Source organism: Manis javanica, chromosome 13 (genome assembly GCF_040802235.1).
Source record: "Manis javanica isolate MJ-LG chromosome 13, MJ_LKY, whole genome shotgun sequence".
In the NCBI taxonomy this organism is placed as follows: domain Eukaryota; kingdom Metazoa; phylum Chordata; class Mammalia; order Pholidota; family Manidae; genus Manis; species Manis javanica.
Window position 1 is genome coordinate 49294088 of NC_133168.1, and position 16928 is coordinate 49311015.

The 16928-nt window shown below is 35.0% G+C and overlaps 1 protein-coding gene across 3 annotated transcripts in view; it reads left to right on the plus strand.

The window, feature by feature from the left end:
* LAMA2 (laminin subunit alpha 2) overlaps nt 1-16928 on the plus strand; it is a 588333-nt gene that overhangs the window by 410760 nt on the left and 160645 nt on the right. For all 3 annotated transcript variants that reach the window (XM_073219597.1, XM_073219595.1, XM_073219596.1), the window contains 2 exons: nt 2108-2225; nt 9033-9167. In XM_073219597.1, the coding sequence (XP_073075698.1) occupies nt 2108-2225; nt 9033-9167 (253 nt within the window). The remainder of the gene's footprint in view (nt 1-2107; nt 2226-9032; nt 9168-16928) is intronic.

Here is a 16928-nt window from a genome sequence, read left to right on the forward strand (position 1 = left end):
TTGAGGGGGAATAAATGAATGTTAATATATATATATATATATACTGTCAGCTTTATTGTTCACTATTTTAGATTATAAAATGTAAATTAGGTGGCAGAAGCCAAACCATCTTTTCATGTCATAGAAGAGAGCGGGTAACATAGTGTGCAAATTGCAAACTGTTCATGTTGCAGTAAGAGTTTGGTAGTATATCAAATGTTTTGTCAGTGGAAATGATACAAACACTGTCGTCAGACATTTTTCATTCTATTTTCTTTGCCTTTCTCATAGATTCCACCTTCCTACACTGTGAGGTTCCTTTTTTCCCCCATAAGTCTCTTTCTCTTACCATCTTATTTCACATTCCTCACTAAACCTCACATCCTTTGGTTTAAGAGGTCTTCCTTTTTTTAAAAAAAAACTTTATATACTTCACTTCTTCTAGGCTCAATAGAAACTAGAATCATTGTCTAGCAACAATGAAAAAAAAGTAGTGGGTCAGCACTTGATTTTGTAAGACAGTGTAATTGCGAAAAAATGTCAAAAACATGTTTTAATCTCCTGCCACCTCACCAAATAGTGAAAACAGTACCCCTATATCTGTTCAGTTATAAATCCACATAGTCTCAGGAGCAGAGAGTTTAAGAGTTATAAGTGCAGTTTGAGATTCAGAATTTGTACATATGGTCCATGCTGAAATTTGTTTTGCTTTTGTCTTCTCTTACATTTGTGTGAAGGACATAACAACTTTGTGTTTCATTATTTATTTAAGTAGAAGCCTGAGTTTGTCCAAATCTCTGACTCAGTGAAAACAGTTACTCTCTCATCTCCTGAGGAAAAAGAAAAAACTTATTTCAGAACTTCCTGTTGTTGACATCATTCAAGTTTCGCTTGTTTTTAAAATGCTTCCTAGTCTGTTGTGTGCATGTGTGTGCAAGAAAAGGGAAGATGTAACTAGTAATTCCTCAGGTTTTAAATTCCATGGGTTGTCAGCAGAGAGGACTTGTCAAAAGACACAAAGTTATCTTCTTACTACCACAGAGAATCCAGGGTTGTATAATAGGCAAGTCATTCTCATATGAGGAGAGGGGTTTGTTTACAGAACACAACTGCTATGTGGTCTATAAAGAGGAGAGAGTGAAACTGAATTTTAACTGAACATATGTTTCACAAAGGCTAGCTGATCTTCAGAATGCAGATGACAATGCTAACAAAGTCAGAGCATGCATTCATGGTTCAGTGTCAGTAAAACCTACCTATGCTTGTTGTAAAGTTTATCATTCCAGCTCCTTAAGCTATTGGAGTCACCTTTTATTGAAACAAAACTATTGATTGTCTCACTTAAAAGTTTATTTGCAGAACATTCCATGTTACTGGTTAGTCAGTCATGAAGTAGTCTGAGTTTGTGGACTGCATATATTTTTTAATGTATAATTTCAAATTAATGAAAAGGGTACCAACATTTTCACTGTGAATATCTTTTCTCTCAATTATAAGGACTTTCCACCAATAGGAAGAGTGAGTTAAGTTACTTGAAGGATTTAATAAAGATAACAAAATGCTAATTTTGAAGGTTCTTTGTCCTCAGATAGTGATTGATATTATTAGGTTATGCTCAATTGTTGTTTTCTAGATGGTTTTCTGAAGTTCTTAAAAGGACATTCAGAAGCTCAAGAGGAAGATATTGGGGCCAGTTATATATTAAATGCAATTTCAATTTAACTGGTGACTATGGGAAATATTCCAAAGGGAATGACCTTGAGTTGTTTGTTTGAAAGAATATAAATGTCTAATTAATTGTCCATCTCTAGCTGAAGCCACTCACATTTTAAAGTTGGGAAAAAATCTTTATAATAACTTCTCAACAAGACAGCAGACATCTAATTTACTAAATGCCTTATGATTTATGTGAATATTTTACAAATGCATAATCTCAACATTTAAGGAAGCAAAGATGCAGGAATAAAATGTGGCACATGAGTCCCTGGAATTTAAGTAGTTTCCAAACAACAAAACAAATTTGAGGTTGTTAAAAAAAACCTGAAAAGACTTTTGTAGGATTGAGTGTTTGTGAGGTGAGTTTAATTTGCTGGTGTGATAATCTAAATTTGTGCTCTCTGTTTTCCAGGATTTCTGAAATCTCAATGGAGGTGGCTGAAGAAGGACGTATCACAGCAGGTACTCCTCCAGCTCATTTGATAGAAAGATGTGATTGTCCCCCAGGATATTCCGGTTTGTCCTGTGAGGTAAGCTGGCATCTAACCTGCATAAGCTCAATTTACTTAACTCGCCAAATGGAAATACTTCCCGAACTGTCTTTGCTGCAATCAGCTTTGCTGTCATGCACACTCCTATCCTGTTCTATTTGCTCTTCCACTCACAGTGTAAGACACAGTAAGAAGAGAATGATGTTATTGCTACCTAGAAGTAGGAATCACATCTGGTATGAAATATTTGATACATGTTAAAAGAATTATAAAAATGTGGAACAGCCAGGAAATAAGAATGTTTTCTTAAGGCCCATTTATTATATCTGATCTATCTTTTTGGCACGTCTTCTTAACAGCTGGAGACATTTAAACTGCATGTTTGTGAGAGAGGATTATATTAAGTTTGGAAAGATTGTTTTTATATGGAACATGATGAAACTTAGCAAACTATTCCCTTCAACATGGGCTTCTCAGAAGGACCTACTTTTTTCCAATAGTGCCACCATCATTCAGTCATTATATTTTAAGAACTGCTTATTTGACTCCCTGGGACATTGCTTTGATTACCTTCTGAATTGGCACCTTTTAAAGTCTTAGGCTCCTGGAAGTCGATTTAATTTTTACAAATATTAATAGAAAGAATGTAATATAGGGAAGGGTAGAATGGATGAGAAACTGGCCTGGGTTGGAATCTCAGCTTCACCAACTACTAGGACTAAGACTTTGCACAGGTTACTAACCCCTTAGGTTTTAGCTGGTAAGTCGCCACACCCCTGAGTTCCTGCTGTCTCACCTGCCCCCTCCTGCAGACACCATAGTCCTCCCTGCAGGGCAACAGTTGCAGGCTGGCCTGGGAGGGACCTCAAGGACCAGCTCCAGCCCTACAGCGTGGATTCTTTCTCTCATAGTCACACTGGCTGCTGCTCACAGCAAACCAGTTAGGTGTTTTTCCTGTCCCCCCTACCTAAAGCCTAGGAATGGTATGGAGACCAAGTGAGCTATGACCTAAAGCACTGACACATGCCTGAAGGTAGCAAGGTTAGTTACTGTGTTTAGTGGCTTTCTTAAAAGGAACAAGTAATTACATATCCACGTATTGTTTTTTTAATAAATAATTCGATACATCTTTTGTAAATAGGATTTCAGAAATATTATGAAGTATGGTTCATGAGGCAGGTGATAACACCAGGTACAGACTCAAATATAACTTAAAAATAAAGAATATAAATATCTTGTATGGTGACATGATATGATGAAAAGAAAAAGGAATTTGGATTCAGTGCTTCCTCCCTAGCTTCACCACTGGTGTAGGGCATTTGCTCTGTTTGTTATTAGACCTTGAGATTTTTTTTTAACCTATAGATTCATCATGAGGATTAATTTAAGTGAAAACATAGTGTGAAACTCCCATTGTAAAGTGAAATGCCATTCAACTTCGTTTCCATCATGTGCATTCCATTTTGCGCTGAGAATGATTTCATAAGAAAAACTGCAAATGTCTGTGAAACATCCTTGAGATAATTCCATAACTTTGTTGTGACTTCTCTGAAGATCCATATAAATTTGAATGTGTCCCTTTTGATCTAATAATCAAATAATCTATCCATTATTAAATCATAACTCCTACATACAAATATGTGTATTTGTATGCACACCAGTAAGTATGTATACCTAACAGATGCACAATCTACTGAAATAGACATATGCACACAAAGTGTGTATGTGCATATAGGACAGTGAGTGTGGCACATATAAAACATGCCACCTTTCCAATGAGCATAAAAGATTTAAAGATAGAAGAAAGAACTTGAGGTTCTTCTATACAGGAGGTGGTATTTTTTTATTTATCCCAACAAGTGTTTGGCTGTACTCCTAACTCTCTGGGTGACCTTGGTCAATCCCTTAATTGCTCTAGACATTAGTTTTATATAGTTATCCAATCCATAAAATTACAGGTTTGGTTTTGAAGTTCTAAAATTTTCTGATTCTGCAACTTTATTTTGCTATAGAAGATACTGAGTAGGAGTCAATATTGATCTTCAGATAGCTTGAAGAGAAAGTTTCTATAGATTTATGTTTTCTGCATTTATCTAAAATAATACTATTCACTTATGAACAAAAGCATTAGTAGAGTAGCAAATTATTTTAATATAGTCTGTCTGCCCTCCATCCCAGATTTTAAATGTTAAAACTCTTCTTTCTGTGATCAGTAGGCTTTTTAAATAGTATATTCTGAAACATGCTTTCCCATTAATCTTAGTAATTTTCCATTATTATGCAAAAACATAAATTAGCCCAAACAAACCAAATGGTAAGTGAAAAAATACAAGAAAAGTTAGGAATACATACACACTATCATCTATATTGGTGGCTTCACCTATGTCCCTTGAATTTCACTTAGGCTTCTATTTACAGACAATAATTACACTAATATCCTAGAGGAGAGATTATAGGGATAAAGGCCTGTCTCTCATAATAAGGTACCTGAGGTGTTCTCCACAACCCATTGCCTCTAATCCATTATACATCTTATTTATAATTCATCTTGATTCTAAAGTGTAATTACCCAGGCATAAAATCTAATCATCAAAGCCTGAGCTAAGGACAGTTTTGCAATAATACATCCCATTCCTGTAACATATGCTTTGGGTCATGAATACACAAAGCAATTCCTCTACAATATTTTCACCAGATGCATAGTATTCTAAAGACATCTGCATTTATAGGCTATTTATTTCTTATTTTTACCCAAATGTGGTTGCAAATAAACAAAATTAAGTGGTAGTTACCACTAAATATATAGCCAGTTGTAAAGATAAGATACTTAGCCTTTGCCTGTTACCTGGAGTGTTATGACACCACAGCCTTGCTCACTGAAAATGTTATTTCTAGAAATACCTACTTATAATTTATGATTGAAGTAGAGATTAGATTACCTTTAGAAGTTAAAGGACATAATTTTCTCACCACATTTGTTGGTAAACCACTGAGTTTAGTACACTGAAGGTGCTTCTCACCATAGTCTGAGTTAACTTTGTTGCCCAAACTGACCTAAACTCAGGTTAGATTGTATGCATACATAGAAACTATTCAGCCTTGAATGTGTGGTTCTCTTCAATAAGATCACGGAAGTCATGTATTCACTGATAATCTGTAGGACATACGTGATCATTGCAGCTTCTTTCTCTTATGCCCTGTGTTTTAAGAGGTCTTCTGGTTGACAGTAAACAGGTTAGTGTCTACTGGGTCACCAGTTAGAATCCATCACTTTGGGCTATTAAAAATTACTTTTTAAAATCTCCCCAAAATTTATAACTCTTATCAAGTCACAAAGCTAAAAAGACAAAATGGTGAAAATAGACTTTTCCTTTTACATATGCACTCCTCTCAGGATACCCTTCATCCCTTCTTTGCACATGGAAGACTCAAAGACTGTTTCCATTTACATAAAATTATTGAGGAACATGGTATGGGTAAGTGACATAAATTGTAATTTTGTTTCCCAAAGCAGTGTAGAACAATCTGCTATCTTTTTTAGGCTTTCCTCAATGACCATATTTTAAAAATCATCTGGAATTGAGGCACCTATGTTGGATCGTTGTATGTCAAGCACTAAACAACACCATCTCATTTAATCCTTACAACTACCCTATTAAAAAAACACTTAACAATTTACTGAGTGCTTGCTGTATCTTGCAAAATGCCAAGCATATTCCCTAATATACTTACACCAACAGAGTATGTATGATCCCCATTTTATGGCTGAGGAAATGGAATTCCAGGCTGGTTAAGAAACTTGACCCTAATCACACAGCTAGAAAACAACAAAATGGCAATTTGAATTTAGGTAAGCCTATTTCAAAAACCTAGCTACACGTACACTCAACTATTAGGTTAAGCAACAGCTTTATGTTCCAGGTGAGGAAACTGCAGCCCACAGTATTCAAAAGCTGCCCAAAACTTGGCAAAGTAAATGATGATGAAAAAGGAATTGAGGATTGTCTGAATGCAAAACCCACGTAAAGATATGATGGTGGTTTTATTGGCAACAACACCTCTATTTTTATTCTGAGGAGAGAAGGGTCTGGGGGATGTTGGTTCTTTACTCTCTTGGTCTCCATTTGCTTCTTTCCACCCTCCCATGTTTTCGTGCAAATTTGATTATAACATCTTGATGACATATCATATTATGAAAATACATTAAAGATGGAAGGAGAGCATAAGAAAATTTTACTACAAATAATTTCAACCCAATAATTTCAGGAAAAAAAACGGGATAAGATTAGGACAGTATTTATTTATTTGCTTCTCTTTTGTTCTCCATTTTGTTCCATAAAGCATTTTAGAGGGACTTTGAAAAGTAGTATAATCTCTCCTCTTTTGTTCCCAACTCAAACATAAGCATTCACATGAATTTTGCCCCTCTTCACTAGAGAAAAATCATCTGATACTGAAAAATTCCCTCAAAAAAAATCAAAAAATGGAAAAAGATGCAAAATGGATCCAGGAAAGGAAGATTAAAAGGGAATAAATCGTCCTATTCCTTCAAAAAGTGTGTTTTAAGTTTCCAACTTTCACACTGTGGAATAATCTCTTTTTCTTTGCTGACTCATAGAAATTTAATCTGTCAAGACATATAATTAATCTAGAGTGTTAGAATTGAAGGAAACTTCAGAAAGGATCTGAGTTAATATACCTCCCACATAAGGAAACTATATCTCAAAGACAAGGAGTGATTTACCTGTATCTCTCAGATGAAACTAACCAAGGCTTCCATTGGTTCCATTGCTTTACGTTCCAGGTGTACCACATCACAGTAGTAGTGTCCAGTTGCCCTTTAAAGACACACATTCCCAGCAGAAAATGAAAGGCATGCCAGTGATAATCCTGTCTGCTTATTAGACCCTTCTAGTAGTTTAAAACAAACTTTGGCCCTTCTGTCCACCAATTAAATTAGAATCTCTAGAGGTGGTGCCAGGCATCAGTACTTAAAGCTCCTCAGAGGATTCTGTGTGCAGCCAGGGTTGAGAACCACAGAGAGATCCTAGAAGGGCCACGTGGAGCCTAGGCCTGGACTCCAGTAGGAGTGTTTTCTGCTTCATCCTGCTCTCTTTCCCTGGAAGAGCCATAGTAAAAGGAGAAGTTGGAGTGAATTTCACCTGCAGCTCTCACCTCCGTATTTCAGTCTGTAACATTGAATTTCATGTAATTCTCCAATGAAAAGTACTGTTTCTTAACTTTATTCTTCTAAGAGTTGCTTTAAACTTGTGTAAGATACAAAGTGGAGCTAGGAACTCTCCATTTGTGTGATTTACACACACACACACCCCAAGCAAATATACCAGTAAAATAGTAATTGTATAGGTATCTAAGGATGAAATCCATGTAAAGAGAATGCTAAAGAGTTGCAACAACCCAAACAGAGAAGCATTTTTAAATACACCTTGTATTATTTCTTCAGTTATGCCTAACTGAATTCCTCAGCCATAATTTCCAGATGTTGTTTGTTAGCACTGGCAAAATAAACCTGTATTTTTAATAATATCCTATTATAATAACATCGTAAGAATCTTATGGCATGGATTAAATGAGGAAACTTACTGAAATATATGATTAAGTCCACTAAAAGACAAATGAGACCCAAAAATAGTTTGAATATTATTCACTATTTTCTTTATCAGCTTGAGCAAAGGTGGGATATTATCAAATCTCATTAGAATTTCTTAGAAGCTATGATAAAAGCAGAGAGAGACTTTTAATTCACTGCCTAATTGAGATACTTTTACATTATCCAAATCAAAATAAACAAGGAGAAGGCTGACCATTGATCTTCTTCTAAGGAACCTCTGAATATTCCACTTGATATAACTTATTCTAAAACCAAAAGGATGGAAAGGCATTAGAAAGTTCTTAATCCAATATTCTTTTTCCTACTTATTTAGTAGTCTCTATTCTTTCATCAATGGGCAGAGATAGCCTGAGAAAAAAATCTGACATAGGCAATTCGGAAAAAAAAATCCCTTTATAATCTTTAGTGAGATCTGGAAAACTAACTTGTACTTCTTACTCAGGAATCAATGCCTGATAGCTGCAGCAGCTTTGTGCACCAGGAAGACTGAGCCCTGAAACACAATACTGTTCTCATTTCCTCTCCAGAGCTGTGGGCTTCCTTGCAGAAAGCCAGAGATGCTTTTTGATACATTTACATAAACCCGAATGAAGATGGAAGTCTTGATTTTGCAAGTGTCAGCTTTGCTAGGGAGTTTTCTGTTTGCCCTCAGATTTTTATTGCGAAATGAAAAAAAAAGTAGATCAGGGAAAGATAAATTTTATTGGCAGACTAATATTCCCAAGACATGTAGAGCTTTTATTATTTTGAATTTCTTACCTTTATCATCTTTAAATTATATTGATATAAATAATGCAACTGTGATACTTTGTAATTTATTTAATATTTTGCTGAGTCTTATTGGACATTTTCTAGTTATCTATCAAGCACAGTAGAAGCAGATTTTAGGGTGTCAAGGACACTGGAATTCTGGCTGTAGTCCATATGGCTGTTTTATTACAAATGTCTCTCTCAAGAAAAAGAATATTTGAAGGTTTTTCAGTGGTATATGCAAATGACAGCTTTCCTTTTCTAAAGTCTGATGCTTCCTGTACACTAGGGACCAGGCAGAAATACACATTTAGGAATCAAAACTGGCATTTATGTCTTTATGTGATGTTGCCTTCAATGCAGGTGGGGGGAAGAAGTCCTTCTTTTTAACCACTGAAGAACCTAAGTGTTGCAAAAGAGAGATACTGAACTTTTCTGTCCTAATTGGCTTCCTTTTCTTTCAGACATGCATGCCAGGATTTTATCGCCTGCGTTCTGAGCCAGGTGGTCGCACTCCTGGAACGACTCTGGGCACTTGTGTTCCATGTCAGTGTAATGGACACAGCAGCCTGTGTGACCCTGGAACGTCCATATGCCAGGTATTCACCCAAGCCATTCTTTAACAAGGCCCACGTGCTCATTTCTCTTCACACATGCTCAGATACTGCATGTGGAGGCAAGCTAAACTGCAGAGAACATCTGTGTGTGTGTGTGTGTGTGTGAAATAAAGCATGTTGGGAAAAAAGACATTTACCATATTATACATTTTTTAAAGTTATTAAAAATTGATAATTGGAAAAACCACTGCTCAAGGTAAGAAATCGAATATTAACATAATCTTAGAAGAACACCTGAGGGCACACAATCTTAAACATCAGAAGAGGGTTTTTTTCTTCCAATGATATACAAAAATAAGATTTTTATAAGAAATTATGGAAAAGTATTTTAAAAATACAAGTCATCCAAAATTTCACATACATTCAACATTTACTATTTCAGGTATTCTCTACCAATTTTATGCATGTTTATAAATAAGTTTACATAATACCATAGGTACAGTTTTATGTTCTGCTTTTTAAATGTACTTATCATGAGCCTATTATGTTACTAAATCTTCTTTAACATCTTTAGTCTTTGATTGGATAACTCATCTTTTAACCTTTGCCCTTAGAATGCCAACTGCTTTGTGCTTTGTTATTAAGATGCTGCTAACACCCCGCTCTCCACCATCACTATATGCCTTGGAGCAGTCGGGTCTGTCAAGAAGTGCAGGGTTGTGATGTCGCCCCAGACTCCAATCCCCACACAGCTCTGGACATCTCCCTTACCAAACCTATTTCCCACCTTTCCTCATCTTCTGAAACCCTTCCATAGAGCTTTCTGGAACTCACAGTCAGACATGAGCAAAATCCCCAGGTGATTTACCCTTTCCTTAATGTCCTCTGGGTCTGCTCCCCAGCTCCCCTCTCAAGTGACAGTCATTTTCTCTCACATGCTTTCCTGGCCTGAGCATGGAGGTGGGGCCAGTGTCCTTGCTCCTCGTGCCCACTTTCCTCCTCCTCCTTTTCTCCTCCATAGCAGCATCCAGCTTTGATCGCCTGACGCTTCCGTTCACCCACTATACCTGCTTGTTGAAGTCATCTACTCACGCGAGTCACTCACCTCATCCCTTGAAGATTTTTCTCTGTATCATTGCCATTCTCCCCAGCACTACTGCTATTATAATTTTTGGTGATTTTAAGGCCCATAAAATTAGCTCTTCCATACTCTTAACTCTCAGTTTCTTGCCTTCACTCATAGTGCTAGAACTTGTCATTAACAGTAGCTGCAATGACTCTGTAGTGTCAAGGCCAACTGTCCTGTTCTTTGACCACCATCTCTGTTCTCTCCAGTTCACTTCTCAATACTTCAACATTTAGTCTCCCCATGGATGCTGACACCTTTTCATTATTCCATCTCTCTCATGCCCTTGCTTTCTTAACCAGCTTAATGTCATGACCCTTCATTAGTGTCAGTGTTACGTTGTGTTCCTTTCTCTTGCCACTCCTTTACATATTTTTACTCAGTTAATTCCAACACTGGTTAAATCTTACTCCTCCACACCTTCTAAGAGCAATGTGGCTGTTGAAAAACAGACAACTGTGCTGTCTAGTCTCACCATAAATTCACTGTCACTCACTTGGTGGACCCTTTGTGCTGCTCTGCAGTAAGGCCACTTTTCTTTAGTCCATGTCCCCTCCCACATTCCTGGATGAGTATTTCTTGCCTTCCTTGCCTTCTTCAAGCACAAAACTGCTCCCCTAACCCATGCCCAGCCTCACCTCAGTTGATGGCTGTGTTCTTTCTTATTTCATTGAGAAATTAGAAACAATTAGAAAGAGAATTAATGCCACTGGTACTACCACCTGCACCTGGGCTTCTGCCCAGTTACTCTGATGCTTCCATTTCTGTGGATAAACTGTCCTTATTTATAGAAAAGACCAAGTCTGCCACTTATGTTCTCGATTCCAACTTCCTCTCCCACTCAAGACTCCACCTGTGACTATCCCTTCCTCCTACACTATCGTTTTTTGTTCTTCTATCTTAAAAATAAATAAATAAAATAAATAAAAACAAAATTTTCTTGACTCCACTTTCCTTGACTTCCTCCAGTTCCTTCCTCTCCTTTCATACACTGATGAGTGTTTGTACTCTGTCTGCAATTTCTCCCATACCATTCTGTCTTGAACTACTAAAATCAGGCTTTAACTTCCACCACTATCCTGAAATCAATGACTACTGTGCAGCTATAAGTCTTCATCTTACTATTGTGATCTATTGGCAGCATTTGCTCCTTCGAATCACCCCGTTCTTCTTAAAACTCCTTGCTCAGTTTCCTTCCCTGGGCATGATATTCTAGGGGTTTGCAAGCTAGTAGCTGCTCCTTCTCAGCCCTCTTTGCTGCCTCCTCCTTATTACCTGAAATCTACACACTGGTGTTCTCAGGATTCAACCCTTGGAACAATTTGATTCTCTAACTACACACATTCTTATGGCGAGTTCACCCAGGCACAGGACTTTAAATACCTATACTGATATCCCATAGTATTTACCATTGTTTCCTCGATTTAATTTTAGATCCAACTCTTTAGTCTTTCTAGAATTTATTGTGGTGTAGAGAGGTAATCTTTCTTCAAACATATATTAATTTAAAGAAACATTTATTAATATTCTTCTCCTTGATACATCATGGTATCTGAATATATACAAATTTGTTTTGTCCATATTAGGTGTATAAAGGATCATCTATTATGTCCTACTTACCCTTTAGTTCTTTTACAATGTTCTGATTACCTTCATTTTATACCAAGTTATAACATATGATAAAGCAAGGCCCTGTTATTATTCTTTCTAATTTCACAATTAGATTTACTTACATATTTTTTCAGATGAAATTTTGATTCACTATTTCCATGTCTTCACACACAAACAAAAGTTACTAGGATTGTTACTGGAATTGCATTAAACCTATTTATAAAGAATTGAGATCTTTATTCTATTCAGTTGTCCTCCTTCAACCCAGGAATATGATACTCTAGTCAAACATTTCATGTCTCACAGTAAACTGTTTCAATATTATTTATATACATTATACATTTTTTATATGAAACTTATTTCTAAGTATTTTATATTTTCATTTCAATAATAAACTTTACTTTTTTTATTTCAGTATAATTACTGACTGGTCATTATTGGTAAACAACAGAAGAGAGTTTTTATTTGTATTTGATAGCCAACCACTTATTTTTAGTTCTAGAAGTTTCTCAGTTGATTCTTTCAGTTATTTTCATATTAATAATATTTTTTTGCAAATAATTATATTTTTGCTTTTCCTTGCCAGAAGCTATATCTCATATAATAATTCCATATTTGTACATTGACTAAGTCTTGCAAGAAACATTAAATAAGAGGTAGTCAGCTTCCTATCTTATTCCTGATTTTAATATGAATGTCTCAAGCCTTTCACCACAAAATATGATGCTGGTATTTACTTTAAGATAAATATTCTTTATTGTGTTAAGAAAACTTCTTTATTCTTGGTTTCTTAAATATATCTTCCTTCAATCCAAATAACATATTGAAATTTATCATATGCTTATCTGTGAGTGGAGTGGGGGTAAAGATGCATTTAAGATATGATCGTATGTATAAATGATGATATTACTGACTAGATGGATAACTGACTAATATTAACCATCCTTGAATTCTGAAATAATTATTTGGTTTTGGTATGATATTCTTTCACCAATCTGCTGATTTGTAAAATTCAGTAGATAATTTCAGGAAAGAGGGTCAATTTATATATTCTTAAGTGAGAATGAAATGTATTTTTCTTTCTTATGCAATCTCCATTGGTACTTTTTTAACAGGGTTATGTTTGCTTTATATGATTAATTTAGAAGCATTCATAAAGGATATATTTCAATTTTTTTTTAGGATTAAAGTTGTTCCCTTTATACTGTCCTATTTGGCCAATTAGCTATTACCACTATTTTTGTGCCTTAGTAGCCTCAAGGTCTGTTATCTGTGATACTACTAGATGAAGTGAAAAATAAATATATATGTACATCAAACATGCACAGCTGATAACTGGTGTGCTCTGAATTTTTATGTTTTCTTTCTGGCAACTTACAACTCAATTTAGGTAATTTTGTTCATCTTTAAAACAGCCCCATGTGACCACTAGGAAAAAACTATTATAGCTCTCATGCTGTAACTAAGGGAATTGCAGCATGCTGATTTCTTTTCTGTGTGTAGTGTGGATTCCAGCTTAACGTCATGCTTATTACACAGTACAGTGCCCTCTACTTTGGCATAATGGTCATAAATATGACTGTAGAGTCAGACTGCCTTGATTCAAATCCCAGTTTTATCCCATATGGTCTGTAGGGTCTTAGTCAGTTTAGCTAACCTCAGTGGGATCTTAGTTTTCTCATTTATAAAATGAAAATAATTATAGCACCCAGCCATAGAGTTTTTGTAAGACTTCAGTGAAATACTGGATGAAAGGCTTAGCATATTACTTAGCTACGATAAGCTCCAAAGAAGTGATAGTCGTGATGATGCTGATAATACAGATGATAATTACCATACATGTTATCCACCATTTATAGTCCAAGAACCAATCAGATAACAATTAATCAAAACATGTAAAAACTTGTGTTACCTCTAGCCCCATACTAGACTTTCTTACTTTTTTTCTTTTCCTTTATACCTTTCTTCAAAAATATAGGGTAGAGAAGAAAACAACCATCATAGAAATCTTTATAGGCTAAGCATTTCAATTGTTACGTAAAACCCACACATCTTTGTAACTATTATCCTCATAATTCCTAAAGATACTCAAGAGAGCTGTTGCTTCTTTCTGAGCATTAAGAAATCCTACACTTTGGCATTTTAATACCAATTGCTCAGTGACTCTTCCTTCTTTTCTAAAGGAAAATTTTCTTCAAAATCACAGAATAAAGCCTACATGACTTTGAGCCCCAAACCATGAAGGGGAGAGGAGATAAGTGAACTAACAGTAATCAGTACACACACACACACACACACACACTCTCACACAGATGATATGTAGTTTTTCAGAGTTTATGTATAAAGTAAATCTATATCCATATCCATATTTACATCTATCTACACACATGTATATTCTCATTTAACCATTTTTTCTCCTATATTCACATAGGTCAATATTTTTCTCCTATATTCATATAGGAATACTGAAGTCTCAGATAGTGCAAATAAATTTTTCAAGACCTGAACAGTTAGTGAAAATATTATTTTCATTCTATCACAATTCTTACTTAAAAAGAAAAAGGTAAATCTCCATCATTAATCTGCTCTGTTGTCTGAAATAACATCTGTATCTGTGTTTAAGCTATCAATCCCCATCTTCAGTAAGTGGAGTCATATAGAATCTGCTGTATTTAAGGTGCTTTATAAGCCTCTTCTCATTTATCTAACAACCTTACCAAAACAGGTATTGTTAGCATTTTGTTACAACTCTGAAAATTAATGCTAAGAAAATTTAAGCAACCTACAGAGCTTTGGCTAAAATGTATTAGTGAGGTTTCAAATCTACCACTATGTACATACAGATTATAAGATAGAGTAAATATACTCTTATTACATGGTTAAGTGAGTTTGATTTTGAAGGTCCACATGAACTGTAGCCTAGAATACTAAAAGAATCTACAAACGTGATCAAGAGCCATGTGTGAAAAACATTGCAAAATCATGAAAATATGAAATTTGTAACAAGATGGAAAGCAGTGAAATATCATTGCAGGTTTTGTTAGGGAATAAAATATCAGAAATAGGTCGATTTTGGTCTCCAGTGAAACTTAAAGATTGCTTATTTAACTGATATCTGTTAAGTGTAGAAAAAATAAATAATGCTCACTAGGAATCAGAATATGTTCATTCAAAATAAAACATATCAAACTAATTGCTGGAGTTACTATGTATATATATAGTATTTGAGACTCTGGTTTGCTGAATCCCATTACAATAAAAAAATTCATCAGAAAGTGTGATACATCATATCTCAAATTCAGCAAAAATAATAGCTACCATATGTCCAAGCCCTATGTATGTACCAGGACCAAGACTGGTCACTGTAGATAGATTGTTCTCATTTATTCTTAAAATAAATTTATGAGGTAGACAGGGTAATTTCTTCTTTTAAAGTTGATGAATTGTTGCTGAGAGAGATAATTTGCTTAAGTCATAAGTCAGTAAAAGTCAGAACTATGATTCAAACTCTGAATTGCTTAAATAAGCATTTGACAGAATACTTCATGATATCCTTGCAAATAAGGTTGAAAATATGGGCCAGGTGGTAATCAATTAACAAGTTTGATGTGTGTAGAAGTTGCCGAACAATGTGACCTAGAACACGCTCTAGAAATGTCCCCAATGATGAGGTTTAGGCCTTAGGTTTGCCCCTGTTATGCTCAAAACCTTTATAAGTGATTTGGATGAGATCTTCATATTCAGATGACAACAGGCTAGAAGTGTTACCTAGTGTGTTAGATGCTGTTAAAGAATCAAAAAGAGCCTGACAATTGGAACTATGAGCTACAACTGACAATATGAAATTAATATAAAAAAAGGTTTTTAACCTTTGAAGGCTCACTTGTTTATTTGTCAATAAATATTTCTTAATAAATATTTCTAATGTACAGACATTGTGGTTGGTGGTAAGATTACAAAGGTGAGGAATGTATGACCCTTACCCTGTAGGAGTTTATATCTTGCTGTTTAAGGGAAAGAACAGAAGAAATGACACATAATGGCAATTCCTGTGAAATAGGAGTTCTTACTTAACTGTAGATTCATTTGTACAAGTTCAGATGAAGAAAGCAAGTGCATTCAATATATTTGTAAATAAAGGAAGAGACTTAAAATTTCTGTTTCAAAAGAAATTCTAAATAGCCAGGTTTGTTAAATGTTTAACTTGAAAAAATGTATATATTTTAGCTTGAAAAAAGATTTAGGAAGTCATAGTATTCTTTAGACAGTTGAGGACGTCCCCTGGAAAATGGGAATTGACTTAATCTGCAGAGTTTCAGCAGGCAGAGCTTGGATCACTGAATAAAAATTAGAGATAACTATTCTTTCAGCATAAGGAAAAACTTCATGTCTTACAGTTATACAAGATGAAAAGGCCTGCCTTATAAGAATTCATTGTATTTAATAATGTATCAGGTAAAGTGTGGAGGCATCCTTGCAAGACAAGCTTAGGTTAAGTAACTTCTCACCTTAGGCCTAATATATTTTATTATATTAATATTATATTCATTTGAACTTAAGTAGAAGGAATATGTACCACCAGCTTTTCCATTACAAAAAAAATGCAAGTATCATGTATTTTTAGCTATTATTGAAAAGATACTAATACATATCACTCCTGAGAATATAAACTCATTAACCATCTAAAATACAGAAATTATTACTAAAGATTCATTTCTATACAAGAGAAATATTATTCCCACTATTTCAAAGCAGACAGGAAAGTCATAGGAGAGGTTTATGTCAAAAAGTTTCAAAAATAGCATCATGATTTATGTGTGTGTTTGTTGGCTTAACCAGAACATTTGATTCAGTTAACCAAGTTTAGGATGTCAGCAGCCCTGTGAAAGATTGGTTGTCCAGAGAGGGTTAAATTTCCCTACTATGAAGAAATTATACAGAGTTGTAGGTATAAGAGAGGCAAACCAAAGTTTTGAATCTCTATATTTTTAGTAATAATCAACATTGTGTTTTGATTCAATTATAAATGTTAGGTTACATAAGATAATTCATTATGCAGTGATTTT